Source organism: Macrotis lagotis, chromosome 1 (genome assembly GCF_037893015.1).
Source record: "Macrotis lagotis isolate mMagLag1 chromosome 1, bilby.v1.9.chrom.fasta, whole genome shotgun sequence".
NCBI classification, from domain to species: Eukaryota; Metazoa; Chordata; class Mammalia; order Peramelemorphia; family Peramelidae; genus Macrotis; species Macrotis lagotis.
In genome coordinates, this window is record NC_133658.1 from 917312685 (window position 1) to 917329383 (window position 16699).

Below are 16699 nucleotides of genomic sequence, written 5' to 3' on the forward strand. Positions count from 1 at the left end.
TTACTCACTGGGTGGGGGGGATGTCAGAGCTTGGTGATCTCCAGGGCTTTGAGTGAGGTGAGGGTCCTTTGTGGTGTCCTGGCTCTGCCCAGCAACTGTGTTGCTTCCTGGCTGCACCTCAGCCCTGCTTGGATCCTCTGGGCTCCTCCACCACAATCCCCTTTCCTGGGATCTGGGAGACACATTGTCTGTCTGTGGGCCCAACATCCCTGACCAGGGACAGAGGGTGAGGGTGTCTAGAGGGCCCAGGGAGGAGAGACCTCACAGTCTAAGGATGACCCACTGCCCAGACTCCTCATCCCCTCCCTATGAACCTCCCCTTCTCCCTGGGGTGCCCTGGGAGAGAGTCCTGAGTGGGTAATGTAGGCCCTAGGAAGGATCAATGAAAGAACTTAGTGCAGGGTGGGAGAGGTGGGGAGGTCTGGGGCTCTCTCACCTGTGACCCTGAGCACCAGGAGATCACTGGGGGCTGACCACTTATATGGGTAGTTACTGTAAAAGGTATAAGTCCCTCCCTGTGCAAGCATCACAGTTGGGATGGAGAAGTTGACCTGAGCCCCCTTCCCATGGGGATGGATCTTATGGGAGTTGATCTTTTCTCCATCCTTGTAGAGAGCAAACCAGTTAAACCTTTCCTGTGACAGACACTGGAGAATCACCTGCTGTCCTGGGATTACCTGGGAGCGGGGTAAGGCTGAGAGGGAGGGGAGGCATAGAGACTTGGGGAAGGAGGAGAGCCCCACCCCCCTTTCAGACTATGGGGGCAGATTTGGCTGAGGGAGGACTGGCCCAGGAGTGCCTAGATCCCTGCATGGGGGTGGGGTGGGGGATCCCTGGCACAGAGAGGCAATGGGAATAAGAGCCTTGGGTGGGATTCCCTGTTCACTCTCATCCTCACTTCCTAATCTTGCACAGAGACCCTGGGGATACACAAAAGGGTCACCCCACTCCCTCCCACCCCAACCCCTCCCAGACCTGAGCTGGGGGAGGGGACAGAGCAACAGCAGGGCCCTTCTCCCCTCCCTCTCTTGGATCTGGGAAGGACAGGACTGGGAGGGGGGAGATGCCCCACCCTCCATGGGCCACCACCCCAGGAGCCCCCAGCTCTGTGTGGTCTCCTCAGACCCATCTGAGTCTCCTGCCTCCTCTCTGGCCCCAAGATGGATCTGACTGAGGAGCTGGTGGTGCAGAGGCCAGAGCCCTGGTCTGAAGTCAGGAAGACCTAAGTTCAAATCCAACCTCAGACACTTCTCATTTCTGTGACCTTGGGTTAGTCACTTCCTCTCCCTTGGCCTCAGTTAACTGTAAAATGGGGGTCATCATATACTCTACCTGGCAGGTTTCTTATATGAATTAAATGAGAAAATATGTGCAATGTGCACATAGAAGGAGCTACATAAATGCTGATTCCCCTCCCCTACTTCCAGCTCCAGAAGAAGAGCAGAGCAGAAAAAGAGGGAGGCTAGAGCCAGGCTGCCCTGGGGAGGAGCTTAGAGGGGCTGGGACCCTGAGCCAATCCTTCCTGGGGGGCCTGGTAGGGTGGGGGTCCTCACCTGTCACCACAAGGTGCAAGGGGGCACTGTGCTCTGACCAGTAGGATGAGTGTCCATAGAGGCAGGAGTAGATACCAGCATCTTTCCCAGTCATAGAAGGGATGGAAAACTGGGCCTCTCCTACTGATGGTTTCACATCCTGGATCTTTATCCTTCCAGACCCTTGCTCTTTCTGCAGCCGGTACACTTCAGCCCCCTGTTTTCCCCAGCAGCTGAGGGTTACACTACTCCCTAGGAGCATCAAAGGGCCCTTGTCTGCATTGAGGAAGGGTCAGCCTGGAGGGAATGAGAGCTGTCAGTTCCAGGGAATCCTCCTTCTCTGTGCCCCCCTGTGGTACCTTATGTGCTTCAGGCCAAGAGTTATGAAGGGTTAACACAGAAATAGCTGTGTGCCTTAACAAGAAAGATGTACTTCACAGCTTAGATAAGGGAGTAGCTACATGTCTGAGCAAACAAGATGTACTCCAGGGCTCAGATAAGAAAGCACATTCTGAGAAAATACCTTCTGCACTGTTCTCAAAGCATTCTGCATTTTGGTTCTCAAAACATTCACCTAAGACAAACACAAGGAAATGCATGTGAAAAAGTGCTTCCTAAAACGCTTATGTAAGTGGTTACGTAAATGAAAAGTATAAAAGTATGTATCCTGTGATCAATAAACGAACCAGCTTATTCACCACATTGGTGTTCGTCTGCGTTCCTCTCCTAGCAGACTCAACACCCCCCACCCTAGTTCCTCACCGTCCTTTAATCCCTGTCAGCTCAGAACAGTCTAGACCTCTCCCCTCCCTCTCCTTGGAGCTGCTCTCTGCTCTGGGTAGGGAGATTGTGGGGGCAAGGACTCACCTGGCCTGGGTCCTCATGCTTTGGCCCAGACACAACCCTGCTGGAGAGGACCCTGATTGCTCCCAGCTCCCCATATCCTCCCCACCCAACCACTTGAGAAAGGAGACAGAGGGACCAGACTTTGGGCTTGGGGTGTGGGGGGGGGGTTGTGAATGAAAGGGACTGGAAACCAGAGGACCCCTCCAGCTTCTCCCTCCTCCCTCCTTCCCTTGCTGGGTGACCCCAGACTTGTGTCTCCCCTTCTCTATGGGAGAGCTTCTTCCTCAGCACAATGTAGATGGGGGTTGGACTTGTATATGGGGCTTCTTATGACTCACCAAGACACAGCAGGACAGAGAGGGTGGGGGCCATGGTGGACCCAGGGACTGGTGGGAGAGGACCAAGGCTGACAAGGACAGTTGGAGGCACTGGAGGTGACCAAGGCTGGCTTGCTCTGAGTCTGCCCAACATAGAGAAGGTTCTCTTCTCTTTCCTCTCTGTGGTTGTTTTTTCATTGAAGGTGTCATGCACTGTATGTGTGTGTATGTGGGGAAAGGGGGTATTAGAAGAATGGAATAATTCTTTCCTTTTGGTGAGAGTCTGGGAAAGATTCCCCAGAGCAGTTTATGTGTCAGCAGCAGAGGCCCCGCCCCCAACTTTGGAGGTGTTGGTCTTGTTGAGGCTCTATAAATATGATCCTGCTCCCCAGCCCAGCTCCTTACCTCAGCCTGCCACTTAGACCCAATCCTGCCCCTTTTAAACAGGCCTCAGGTCCTAACCAGGTAGGCAAGGATTGCTGTGGAATCAAAGGATTAAAGCCAGACCCCATAACAAGGGGCTGCTGGTGGGCTACATTGGGAGCTGATGCCTTAGGATTCAAGGGTGGGTCTCTTCTGATGATTTCTAAGTGACCTTGCAGCATCAGCCTGGTCTCAGGACTGCCTAGTCCTCTACCTTTTGTAGACTAAAGCCTCTGAACTCAGTCACCAGGTTAGTACTCAGACCAGCAGGCTGACACCCAGGAGGAGGTCCTTAGTTCTCTAATTTCATTGCTTATGAGCCCTACCCAGGATGTTCTGATAAGGCATTGAGCCAGTTCCTGTCTCTTTAATATCAATTAACCCAGTACCATCACTTAGCATATGTTGATTTTACATTTGTTTAGTATATATTAAAGTATATTTATTGAACATACATCATAGAAAACAAAGTACAAAAGTGTCCCATCCTCTGCCCCCACTGGTGGGCCTGCTCTCCTTCTGCATACCCTCCTGGTCCTTAGAGACAGTGAATTCAAACGTAACATGGTTACTGGAAAAATGGTGAACCCTCTTTATTAGGTTTGTACTTCAAAGTCTCCCTGGGTCTTCTGGGGACTGCCAGCTCATTTCCAGAAGGGCAGATGTGGAACCCCCAGGGCTAGGCTGGGAGAGACCCTGCTCTAGTCATAGTCCTGGGGAGTCAAAGCCAAGGGGTGTTTGTTTGTGTGTGTGTGTGTGTGTGTGTGTGTGTGTGTGTGTGTGAATATCTGTGTGTGGATGTATGTGGACGTATGTGTGTATGCTGCACTGTGTGAACATGTGTGTATGTGACTTCTGTGTGTTTGTGCATGTGAGTGTATGCATGTTCATGTGTATATGTGAGTGTATGTGGGTATACATGTAGAGGTAGTGTGTTTATATGTATGCATGTATATTTCTGTGTGTCCATGTGTCTGTGTACATATTGAACATGTGGGAAAGGATTCAAGAACTTTTCTAACTAGAACACTCCCTGACTCATCAGTCCCTTACCTGGGGGACACCTTAACATCTCCCCACTCAGGAACAAACCCCAAGGAGCACTGCCCTCCACTGCCTCAGAACTGGGACATTCCCCCAGTCTCTTCCTGGGAATCCCTCAGGGATTTCATACCTCCTGAAAGGGAACCATAAGGACCTGCCTGAATAGACTCCTCCTAAACCAATCAGTGAGGAATGTCCTTTCTATGTCTGTCCACAAGTGACCAGACCTGCTATACTTGCCGGGGAGAGAGCTGGACAAGGAGGGGATCTCCTCTGGTCTCTCCACAGAATGTGAGGGAATGCGGTTGAACATGCCCTAAAATGACCAAATTATCAAGTTTGACTTCTGGTCCTGAGTGTCCACGGCCACCATTGTGTCCTTTTCTCATCGATGACCCTCTTACCCAATATTGTTACTCAGATAATCCATACTGTTGAACAGGACAAGAATACAAGATGGAAATTATCAACTGTTACCAAGATGGCAGAGAGAAGACAGGCACTGTGCTAAGTGCTTTTCTTTCCCCTCAGAAACAACATGAAAGAAACCTCTTAAAAGAAATTTGATCTACAAAATCCAGAAAGAAAAGCTAGGAGAAAAACACCTACCAATAAGGTGTCACTTGGGGGACTGTGGGTGAACTGAGAGATGAGAGCAGAGGATCATCATGGGGACAGCAGCTGGGGAAAGCCAGAGGACTGGCCTCAGCTGTAGAAACTTTGGTGAGTGGATGGTGTGAGAGTCACCTTTAGCTGCAGAGTCTTTGGGGGGGGGGGGGCAGGGCAGGGAATGAGTTCCAGCTCAGAGTCACAGAGAACAAGTTGGGCTGGGGACCTGAGCTCCATACTTTCAGTAGAGCCCTTTGCCCAGAACAAACAATAAACAACCCCCCCCCATCTCCTCAGGGCAACAGAGTTAACTGAACCTAAAGAGACGAACTCCCTCCCCCAGGGCTCAGTACATTGTTCAAGGTCAGCTCAGACCCCAATGCTGAGGACCTCAAACACTCAAGAGAAAGCAACCAGAACTCCCTACTGGCCAGCCCTTGGAATTACTAAGTCAAGTGAACAAAGTCTCTAGGATCTTCAAAAGTAAATCTCTGAGAGCCAGTCCCCCAACACAAGATCCTAGAAAGATGAAGAAAGACCAGAGAAAGGGGGGCCCATGGAGAAGTACTTAGAAGAAATAGATTCTAACCAGAGATCTAGCACTTTTGAGGAGAATATGATTTGATCTCCAGCCCAGAAAGACTTGCTTGAAGAAATCAGGAAGGATTTTAAAAATCAATTGGAAAAGTTGGGAAAAGAAACTCAAGAGAAAATTAACATGTTGCAACAAGAAAACAAATCCTTGGAAAATACAATTGGACAAATACAAAATGAGAATAATTCTCTCAAATCCTCAAGTGAACAAATGCAAAAAAAAATGATTCTCTCAAAACTACACTTGGGCAAATGGAAAACTCCTTTAAAAATTCCTTAGAATTGAACAACTGGAAAAGGAGGTGCAAAAAAGTAAATGAATAAAATTCTTCTCTAAAAAAAAGAATGGAGTCTGTGGAAACTAATGACTTCATGAGACAACAAGAGTCTGTTAAATAAAACCAAAAGATCAAAAGAATAGAAGAAAATGTAAAATACCTCATCAGCAAAACCATTGACCTCAAGAATAGGTCAAGGAGAAATAACCTAAGAATTAATGATCTTCCAGAAAACATTGAAGAGAAAAAAAGCCTGGACTCAATATACAGGATTTAGTGATGGAAAATTGCTCTGATATCATGGAATCAGAGGGCAAAATAATTATTGAAAGAATACATCGATCCCCTAAGGAAGGAGATCCTAAAATGAAAACATGAAGGAATGTTGTGACCAAATTCCAGGACTATCAGATAAAAGAAAAAAATCCTGCAAGCAGACAGAAAGAAAAAATTTAAATACCAAGGAGCCACAGTAAGGATTATGCAGGACCTGGTGGCATCAACATTAAGAGATCAAAGGGCCTGGAATAAGATATTCTGAAGATCAAGGGATCTTGGAATGCAGCCAAGAATCCACTATCTGGCAAAGCTGAACCTTCTCTTCCAGGGGAAAAGATGGACATTTAGTGAAATGAGAGATTTCTAACATTTCCTGATGAAAAGATCAGGGCTAAATAGAAAATTTGGACATCAAGCAAGAGGCTTAAGAGACACATGAAAAGGTTAAAAAGTTTTTTTTAAAAAGAATAAAGAAAAAACTGCTATCCAATAAGATGAAACTGGTTATATCCCTACTTGAGCCAAAGATTCTCATAACTCTTGAGAACTGTAACTCTATTAGAGAGAATATACTTAGCCAGAATTGATGGACACTCACAACTTTTCTGTGGCTCAGATAGAATGATTTAAAAAAGAATACCTCCTTAAAATGGAGACAGTAAGGAGATGGAAAGATGGAGGAGATTGAATGGGATAAATCTCATTACACCAAGAGGTCAAAAAGACCTTTTGTAAAGGAGGGGAAGAAGGGAGGCAGCAAGAACCACCTGAATCTTCAACTCATCAGAATTGGCTTAAAATTAATTTACACACACTCAGTTTAGTTAAGAAACTTATATTGCCTTTCAAGTATTAAAAGGAGAAAGTGGAGGGAGGACTTGGAGGAGGAGAAAAGGGGGACCTAACAGAAGGAAGGGAAGAAGGGGAAAAGGGAAAGGGGAAAGAAAGGGGAGAGGGTTGATATAGGAAGGGAAAGGTGGCAGTATTGAGAAACAAAACACTGAGGAATATGGATAAAGAGCAAAAAAGGAGAAAATACAAATAGTGGGAAGACAGCATGGAGGGAAATAAAGACTTAATAATTATAACTATGAATGTGAATGGTATGAACTCCCTTAAAAGTAAGCAAATAGCACAGTGGATTAAAAAATAAAATCCTACAATATTCTGCTTACAAGAAACTCATTTGAAGCAGAGAGATCCATATAGAGTAAAGGTAAAAGGTTGGAGAAAAATATATATTGTTTCAGCTGAAGTGAAAAAGGAAGGGGTAGCAGTCTATTATCTCAGACAAAGCAGCCGCAAAAATAGATAGTGTTAAAAGAGATAAGAAAGGAAACTCTATCCTCCTTAAAGGTACCATAGACAATGAAGCAATTTCAATACTAAATATCTATGCACCAAGTAGTATAGCATCTAGAATCTTAGAGGAGGAGTTGAATGTGTTATAGGAGGACATAGACAGTAAAACTCTACTGGTGGAAGACCTCAACCTCCTGCTCAGATGTAGATAAATCTAACCATAAAATAAACAAGAAGGACATTAAGGAGGTAGAGTGCTAGAAAACCAAGATATGATAGACTTATGGAGGAAATTGAATGAGGATAGAAAGGAACATACTTTTTTTCTGCCATACATGGCACTTACACAAAAATTGACCATGTACTAGGGAATAAAAACCTAATGATCAATTGCAGAAAGGCAGAAATAATGAATACATCTTTCTCAGATCATAATGCAATAAAAATCATATACAATGCTGGACCAGGGAGATTTAGACCTAGAACTAATTGGAAACTAAATCATCTAATTTTAAAGAATGAATGGATCAAGGAAAAAATTATAGAAAGAATTAATCATTTCATCCTAGATAATGACAAATGTGAAACAACATATCAAAACCTATGGGATACACTCAAGGAGGCTGTCAGGGAATATATTATATCTTTAATTGCTTACATGAATAAATAAGAGAAAGAGGAAATCAATGAACTAAATATGCAACTAAAAAGTACAGAAAGAACAAATTAAAAACCCCCAATTAAGTACCAAATTAGAAATTCTAAAAATTAAAGGAATAATTAATAAAATCAAAAGCAAGAAAAATATTGAACTCATAAATAAAACCAAGAGCTGGTTTTATGAGAAAAAACAATAAAATTGATAAAGTTCTGGTCAATTTGATTTAAAAAAAAGAAGAAAACCAGATTTCTAATATCATAGATGAAAAAGGTGAGCTCACCACCAATGAGGAAGAAATGAAGGTAATAATTCAAAATTATTTTGCCTAAGTCTATGCCAATAAATTTGACAATCTAAATGAAATGGATGAATATTTACAAAAATAAAAATTGGCCAGATTAAAAGAAGAGGAAATTAAAAACCTAAATAACCCTATCTTAGAAAAATAAATTCAAGAAAAAAATCTCCAGGGCCAGATGGATTCACAAGTGAATTCTATCAAACATTTAAGGAAAAATTAGTTCCAATTCTATATAAACTCTTTGGAAAAATTGGTGAAGATGGAACTCTGCCTAACTCTTTCTATGACAGCAATATGGTGCTGATACCTAAACCAGGAAAAGTTAAAGCAGAGAAAGAAATTATAGACCTATCTCCCTGATGAATATAGATGCAAAAATCTGGAAAAAAAATCTTAGCAAGACAATTACAGCAAGTTATGACTAGGATAAAATTATGATCAAGTAGGATTTATCCCAGGAATGCAGGGTTGGTTCAATATAAGGAAAACTGTTAGTATAATTAATTATATCAATAACAAACCTATCAGAAATCATATGATCATATCAAAAGATGCTGAAAAAGCTTTTGACAAAATACAACACCCATTCCTACTAAAAACACTAGAGAGTGTAGGAATAAATGGATTGTTCCTCAGAATAAAAAGCAGTATCTATCTGAAACCATCAACAAACATTATATGCAATGGGGAAAAGCTGGAGGTGAAACAAAGATACCCATTACCACCACTACTATTCAATATTGTATTAGAAATGTTAGCATCAGCAATAAGAGAAAAAAAGAAATTGAAAGAATTAGAATTGGGAAAGAAGAGACAAAACTCTCAGGCTTTGCAGGTGACATGATGGTATACCTAGAGAATCCAAAAAAATCATCTAAAAATCTACTAGAAATAATTAGCAACTTTAGCAAAGTCACAGGGAATAGAATAAACCCTCATAAATCCTCAACATTTCTATATATGACTAGCAAGATACAACAGAAAGAGCTAGAAAGAGAAATTCCATTCAGAGTAACCTCAGCCAATATAAAATACCTGGGAGTCTACCCACCAAGGCAGACTTGGAAACTTTTTGAAAACAATTACAAAACACTTTTTATGCAAATAAAACCAGATCTAAGCAACTGGGCAAACATCCACTGCTCATGGAGAGGTCAAGCTAATATAATAAAAATGACAATTCTACCAAAACTAAACTACTTGTTTAGTGCCCTACCAATCAAAATTCCAAAAAATTACATTGAGTGAGAAAAATTTGCAAGCAAATTTATATGGAGAAATAAAAAGTCAAGAACTTCCAAGGATTGAATTAAAAAAGTGCAAAAGAAAGTGGCTTAGCCTTACCAGATCTAAAATTATATTATAAAGCATCAGTCATCAAAACTTTCTGATATTGGCTAAGAAAAAGAATGTTGGATCAGTGTAATACACTAGGTGTAATAGCAGGAAATGATTATAGTAATCTGCTGTTTGATAAACCCAAAGAGTCCAGCTATTGGGATAAAAACTCTCTCTTTGATGAAAACTGTTGGGGAAATTGGACGTTAGTATTGAAGAAACTTAGATTAAACCAACACCTCACACCCTATACCAAAATAACATCAAAATGGACACAGGATTTAAACATAAAAAAAAATATTATAAGCAAACTAGAAGATCAAGGAGTAGTTTACCTGTCATATCTCTGGAAAGAGAACCATTTTATGACCAAGGAAGAGATGGAGAACATCATTAAAAACAAATTAGATAATTTGATTACATTAAATTAAAAAGGGTTTGCACAGACAAAACCATTGTAACCAAGATCAAAAGAAATGTTGTTAATTGGGAAACAATTTTTACAGTTAGTATTTCTGACAAAGCACTCATTTCTGAAATATACAGAGAACTGAGTCAAGTTTTCAAAAAAAAGAAGTCATTCCCCAATTGAAAAATGATCAGAGAATATGAAAAGGCAATTTACAAATGAGGAAATCAAAGTGATCCATAGTCATATGGAAAATTACTCTAAATCACTATTAGGGAAATGCAAATTGAAGCATCTCTGAGGTACCACCTAACATCTCTCAGACTGGCCAATATGACCAGAAAGGACAATGATCAATATTATAAGGGATCTGAGAAATCTGGGACACTAATACATTGTTGGTGGAACTGTGAACTCATCCAACCTTTCTGGAGAGCAATTTGGAATTACACCCAAAGAGCAACAAAAATGTGAATATGCTTTGATCCAGCAATACCACTACTGGGTCTATACCCTGAAGAGATTATGAAAAAAGGGTAAAAACATCACTTGTACAAAATTATCCATAGCAGCCTTGTTTGTGATGGCAAAGAATTGGAAATTAAGTGAATGTCTTTCAATTGGGGAATGGCTTAGCAAACTGTGGTATATGTATGTCATGAAGCACTATTGTTCTATTAGAAACCAGGAGGAATGGGAATTCAGGGAAGCATGGAAGGATTTGCATGAACTGATGCTGAGTGAGATGAGCAGAACCAGAAAAACATTGTACACCCTAACAGCAACATGGGGGTGATGATCAACCCAGATGGACTTGCTCATTCCATCAGTGCCACAACCAGGGACAATTCTGGGGTGTCTGCAATGGAGAATACCATCTGTATCCAGAGAAAGAATTGTGGTGTTTGAACAAAGACCAAAGACTATTACCTTCCATTTTGCGGGGGGGGGGGGGACTGTCAATTATGTTATTATGTAATTTTGCTATCTCTTATATTTTTCTTCCTTAAGGATATGATTCCTCTCTCATTCAACTGGAAACAATATAAAGGACTAACAGACCAACTTCTGTGGGGGGTGGGGGAGGGTAGCAAGAATGGGGAAAATTGTAAAAGTCAAAATAAATAAAATCTTTCTTAAAAAAAGAATACAAGGAGATGGTAAAGGTTCTGGGTGAACACCAAGAAAGTCGTAGTCTGAGCTCAGCTGTGAAGGGTGACTCTGTGGTTGGCAGAGGCATTTCCTCCACCCTCTCAGCTGTTTCCTGAACCTCATGCCAGGTAGACTTTATCTGGGCAGATGAAGAGGAAATGGGGATCGGGGGGTGGGTGCTCAGCATGGGACCAAAGACTCTGGTCTCAGAACAAGCTCCTCTGTCTCCTTTTTGTCCAGCCCTTCAATGTCCAGAACATGAACCCTTTGTTTCTCTTTCCTCAGATCCAGTACAGGGGATGGACCCTTATTCTCTCTAGCCTCTCAGCATCCTCTATCTGTTTGTCTTCTACCCGCCCCACCCAGTGACTAATCCAGGGCTCTCCTTTCATACTGATCTTCTCAGAATTCAATGCTGACCTGAGTCACAAGTCTCTTTTTCTCAATTCATCCTCAAAGACCCACAGGAGTAGACTCCAACCCAGAGGTTTTGCCAGTGCTAGATCTGGTCAAGGATGAGATCCGAAGATGGTTCAGCAAAAATCAAGATGAAAGGGTCCTAGGACAGGAACACTTGATGTAATTCTCTTCTCTTCCTCCCCCACTCTCTCGTTGTAGCTCAACAACAAGGTACATTTCTGAAGCCTTGGACTTTGGGGCTGAGGGTCATGTCCAGCCTACCCCTGCCTTGGAAGACTCACTGAATAAAAAGGGGAGAAGAAGGCAGCAGCAGGAGGATGGTGGGGAACTGGCAGAAAAATTCTTATCTCAAAAACAATAGAAAGAGAACCAGTAAAAACACCAGCAGCAGGTTTTGAGTATCTCTTGGTTGTTGTTGACACATTTTCAGAATGAAATAGCCTTGGCAGTAGTTTAAAAATTCTAAATGGGCCCTTCCCTGATTTAACCTATTACTAGGAATCAGGTCAGACAATGGCCCTGCCTTTCCAGCTAAAATCTCTCAAGGAATACTCCAGATCCTGGGAGAACTTGACTTCTTTTTGAATGTTTAGAAAGTAACCCTATTTAATGTATTCTGATGACAGGGGCACTCAGAGTACATATATGTGATATATGTGTAAGGAAGGGAGCTGATTATGACCCCCCCCCCATCTAAATTGTGAAGTGGATTCATTTGGAGATCTAATTAGGTAAAACAACTATTTTAGATCATGGGACTTTTAATCAATTTTCTTTTTATATCAGATACCAAGATAGTCATCAAAAGGAAATGCTACTGGGTAAATGTCATGTTCTTGCAGCCAAGGAAGCCAAGATGTCAGGTGACTGAGATGTGCAGCCAAATGGGCAACTTCTCAGTAAGCCTGAGGTTGGACCCCCCTTGACTTGATTTCCCCAAAATGACATTTGGATAATATCTCACCTGGAAGAATAAATCTGGCCTAAGACATTTGACTTACCCACTTGACCTCTACCTGGACACTGACATTCAATTCTTATATCTGTAAAGGAATTTTCCTTTAATGTCCTGGATCTTTATAGTTAGTTACTAAGCAAACTAGAAAAAGAAATTTTAGGTGAATTGGATCTAATAGCCAGAGATAGATTAGGCGTGTTAGATGTGTGACTGACATCTTCTCCTAACAGCTACATGATAAGATAGGAATTAAATTTCTTTAATTTTTAGAAGGGATATTTAGGTAAGAAGCAGAATGGGAAATTCTTAGGATAATTATAGTTTTAAGGCCTAGCTTAAGGAAAGGAATGTGAGTCAGATAAGTATATCAGGAAAAGGAAAATCAATGGTATATTTGAAAATATTTTGAAAAATTTCATTTTGGTTAAGGATATTTGAGACATTATTGTAATAAGAGCAAAGGCTAAGATTGTTTTATTTTTAAACCATATGCTGGGTACTCTGAACTAAGATGATTGTTGAATGTATGTTACAAGCTTAAGACAGTATGACAATTCTCATTGGGAGTTTGCTCATATAGTAAAACATTAATGAAAGCTTATTGTGTTCAAATTAAGTATGTGCATCAATATGGCAATAAGGCAAAATGTAAATTGCAATAGGCTCCAAAATCTCATTGTCTTGTGAAGAAAACATGTGTTTTGATCTGAGTAAAATGTTAAGCAGTTTCTTTATCAGAAGATAAAGTCTCAATTAGTCACTTGAGCTGGAGAGGACTTTTTGGAACAGATTCAGAAGATGCAGAAGGACATCAGAGGTCTCCATGAGACAAGAGAAATGAGGAGAGACACAGGACTAGTTCATCTCTACCATTTCTCACCTATGTATACATTGTGTAGTCAAGGGATCTGTTTTTTTAACCTCCCCTTGATAATGTAAGTGTGACACCCCTACTTATGCCCTTCTCCTTATGAAAAGGAAGAGAGGCAGGGTGCTGATGTTCTCCACTGAAAGAAAAAGAAGGAGATTATTGGATGGTATGTTTATATCCTTTCTAAGGACAGTCTTATCTCTGATGTAGCTGGCCTATACAACTTAAAGAGATAGGTAGATTGAGATGTAATGATTTTACCTGGATCCCTTGTAAAGATGCACAAAAAGGGGACTTGTTAAGGGAAATGATGACCATGAGTTAAGGTGGACTTGCAAGGAAAATGAGGATGATAATCAGATGGACCAGCAATGTGAGTCTATATTACAGAAATCTGAAGAAATCTCATCAAAATAAAGAGGAGGGATTGGATGCTATAAAGTCTGATATTTCTTCAGTAGAATATACAGATTAGAAATAGTTAACGCTGTGTGTTATGTCCCTTCTGCTCCTCCTCCCCTGACAAGCAATTTTATGTTACCTTGACCAGAATGTAAAGAGTAAACTGACCCTGTCTTATCTGGACCAGTCCAGATGGTTATACATTCCTTGTCCTGGAGGGGGAGAACCTGTCTCTGTTTGAATTATATGTTTTTTCTTTAGAGTAATTTATGCATCTAGATTGTGAAGACCACTAACGATGATGGGTCAGTGTGGGGGGGGGGGAAGATTGTGCTAGCATAAATGGATCTTGGATTTACTGCTCTTTACCCCTTTTTCTCTCTCCATGTTTAAGGCAGAGCAAGGGGATCCAGTTCTTGAGAACTGAATAAAACTTTTCTCTTCATACCTTGAGAAATCTCCGAGTTTTATTTAAGCCGGTAAATACATCCCACACACTCTACTCTAATTCATTAAATTCTCACTATTTCCCTATGCAGGTGCTAATGATGATGTCTATTTAAGAGCTCCCCCCACCCACCCTCTCTTAACTTCACACCCCGGCATAACTGCCAGCTCAGTGAGGGAGGGGCTGAACTCCATGAGGGAGACAGAGAAAGCTACAGAACTTACTTCCTCCTCTCACCTTCCAGAATTTCTCCAGCTCACCTCCTTGTCCCCCCATATTTTAAAACTTAACCATTTAATAGTAAATGAGATCTTTTGATGCAGAAAAACCCCAAGGCCAGGACTAGCCCAATCAGCTTAGAACACAGCTAGTCACTAACATGACAGGACACACAATTAAAAGACACCCTCAAGAACACACACACACCCACACTCACAACATACTAGATCGGTCATCCTTCTGGTACTTTAGTTCCTGAGACTTCTGGTCTCTCAAGTCCACTAGGGAATTCCCCACCCCCATGGTAGACTTTTTCTTTTGGGAAAATTCCTGGAGGAGAATGAAGACTCCCCTTCCCCATTTCAGGTACCCTTCTTCTGTGATCTCCTGTCCTCCCATTTGAGATAGTCCCCCAATTAGGGTCCAGCCCAGCTAGTGTTTCAAGGCAGTTCTTGGCCACCACCTCACCACCTTACAAAATCACCCTTTACTGTGGTTTTTATCTTTAAGCATTTTAATCACTCAGCTCTGAGTCCAGTCTAGTCATTCCAGAAATTCCTGAGATATTTCTCCAGAAAGGAAAGTCAAGAATTTGCTTAAATTTAAGCAGGTTTACAAACTCTTTTCTTCTCCCTTGCTTCTGGGAAAATCTTAGTTTTTATTTTTTGTTTTTTGGGGGTTTTTTGCAAGGCAATGGGATTAAGTGGTTTGCCCAAGGCCACACAGCTAGGTAATTATTAAGTGTCTGAGGCCAGATTTGAACTCAGGTACTCCTGACTCCAGGGCTGGTGCTCTATCCACCGTGCCACCTAGCAGCCCCACTTCTGAGAAAATCTTAAAGGATTTTTCATTATAATCATAGGTGAGGTTCCAAAATTGTTACTAATGGCTCATAATTATAAACATTTAGTAGAGTGTTTAAAATGACTTTTATTAACTTCTTTACAAAGAAGGACCATCTCTCCTAGCAAGAGAAGACAATGAATTATGAAAATGTCCAGTCTTATATACAGTTTAAAAGACTTGTTCATCTGATTTATGCCAGTCATTGATCAAGGTCACAATCTAATTGATACTTTCATACCTATATGCTTTCCCTATCCTGTTCATTATACTAATGAGCACAGGAGAATATAAAGTAATATGTATGAATTTCATTGAGCAGGTACAAAGGACAAGGACACAGATCCTAGGTCAACCCTTGACTAGTTGAAGCTAATTTTTGATCTCCCTTGGGTGAGGAGGCTTAATGTCTGGTGAGGAGACCTCACTCAGCTCAATGATTGGTCAGGATCATTTCTTTGGTTTTACACATGCATACTTGCCCATAGGCACAATCTCAGGCAGACCCCAGTCTTTGTAATGTTTATATGTATGTGTATAAATATAAATATATATTTATATTTATATATATGTATGTATATATAAACTAACAATCTCCCCTTACATTCTGTGGAAGTCAATCATCCCACATTCTTAACATCAAGGTTTTATTTAGTCTTTTTGGTTTATCCTTATGATTAGACCCTTCTGGCTTCCAGCCTTGACAGAGAAGATGGAAGAGGTCAACCCTACTTCAGGCTGCTGAAGGGGAAAAAACTCTGGGAAGAAGTTGAAATGAGAAGTTAACTGTTTCCTTTATGTCCCTGTTGCCATTTGACTACTCTAGAGATTTTGAAAAGATTCTCAATTGGGTGAGATCTGGGACTCTCCTTTTTTTGTTGAACTGAGTTCTCTCTCTTCTAATGGGAAACTCTTTCACTCAATAAGGCTCAATAATTGAGCCACTAAAAAGGATACCACAGTATGCTACATGGAAAAGCATCCTTTGCTATATGTGGGAGCTCTGTCCACAGTAATATAATGCTGGTGCATGGTTTTGCAAGAAATTATGATTTGGGGTTTTTTTGCTAGTTTTTCTAAAAAGTTAGAACTGTTTTCTTTTTTTTTAGTCTACTTTGTAAATTTATTTTTTTATTCTCATTTTGTACAAATGTTTTTTTACATTAATAAAATATTCTTGTTTACGAGTAAACAAAATACCCCTCCTCCCCCATGAATATAGATAGACTTGTTTGGGCGAAAAAAGTAAAGAGGAGAGAAAAATTTTATTCCAAGACCTTCGGTCGGAGGGGGAAGAAAGGTAGGGAGACAAAAATTATAAAATTCAAATTGCAAAAAAAATGATTGGTAGAAATTATCATTGTATGTAATTGGAAAAAATATTTATATAATTTTTTAAAAAGATTTTCCTGATCCATGGCATAATCCAGTAGGTTTAGTGACCAAACCAAGG

General features: G+C 41.1%; 1 protein-coding gene across 1 annotated transcript; it reads right to left on the bottom strand.

The window, feature by feature from the left end:
* LOC141509130 (leukocyte immunoglobulin-like receptor subfamily A member 2) lies at nucleotides 1-2750 on the bottom strand. The gene is made up of 5 exons (XM_074218414.1): nucleotides 2717-2750; nucleotides 2056-2106; nucleotides 1554-1808; nucleotides 437-694; nucleotides 1-209 (listed from the first exon to the last, which is right to left on the bottom strand). Exons 1-5 carry the CDS (start codon nucleotides 2748-2750, stop codon nucleotides 1-3), a joined length of 807 nt encoding a protein of 268 aa, XP_074074515.1.
* Nucleotides 2751-16699: the final 13949 nt, after the last annotated feature.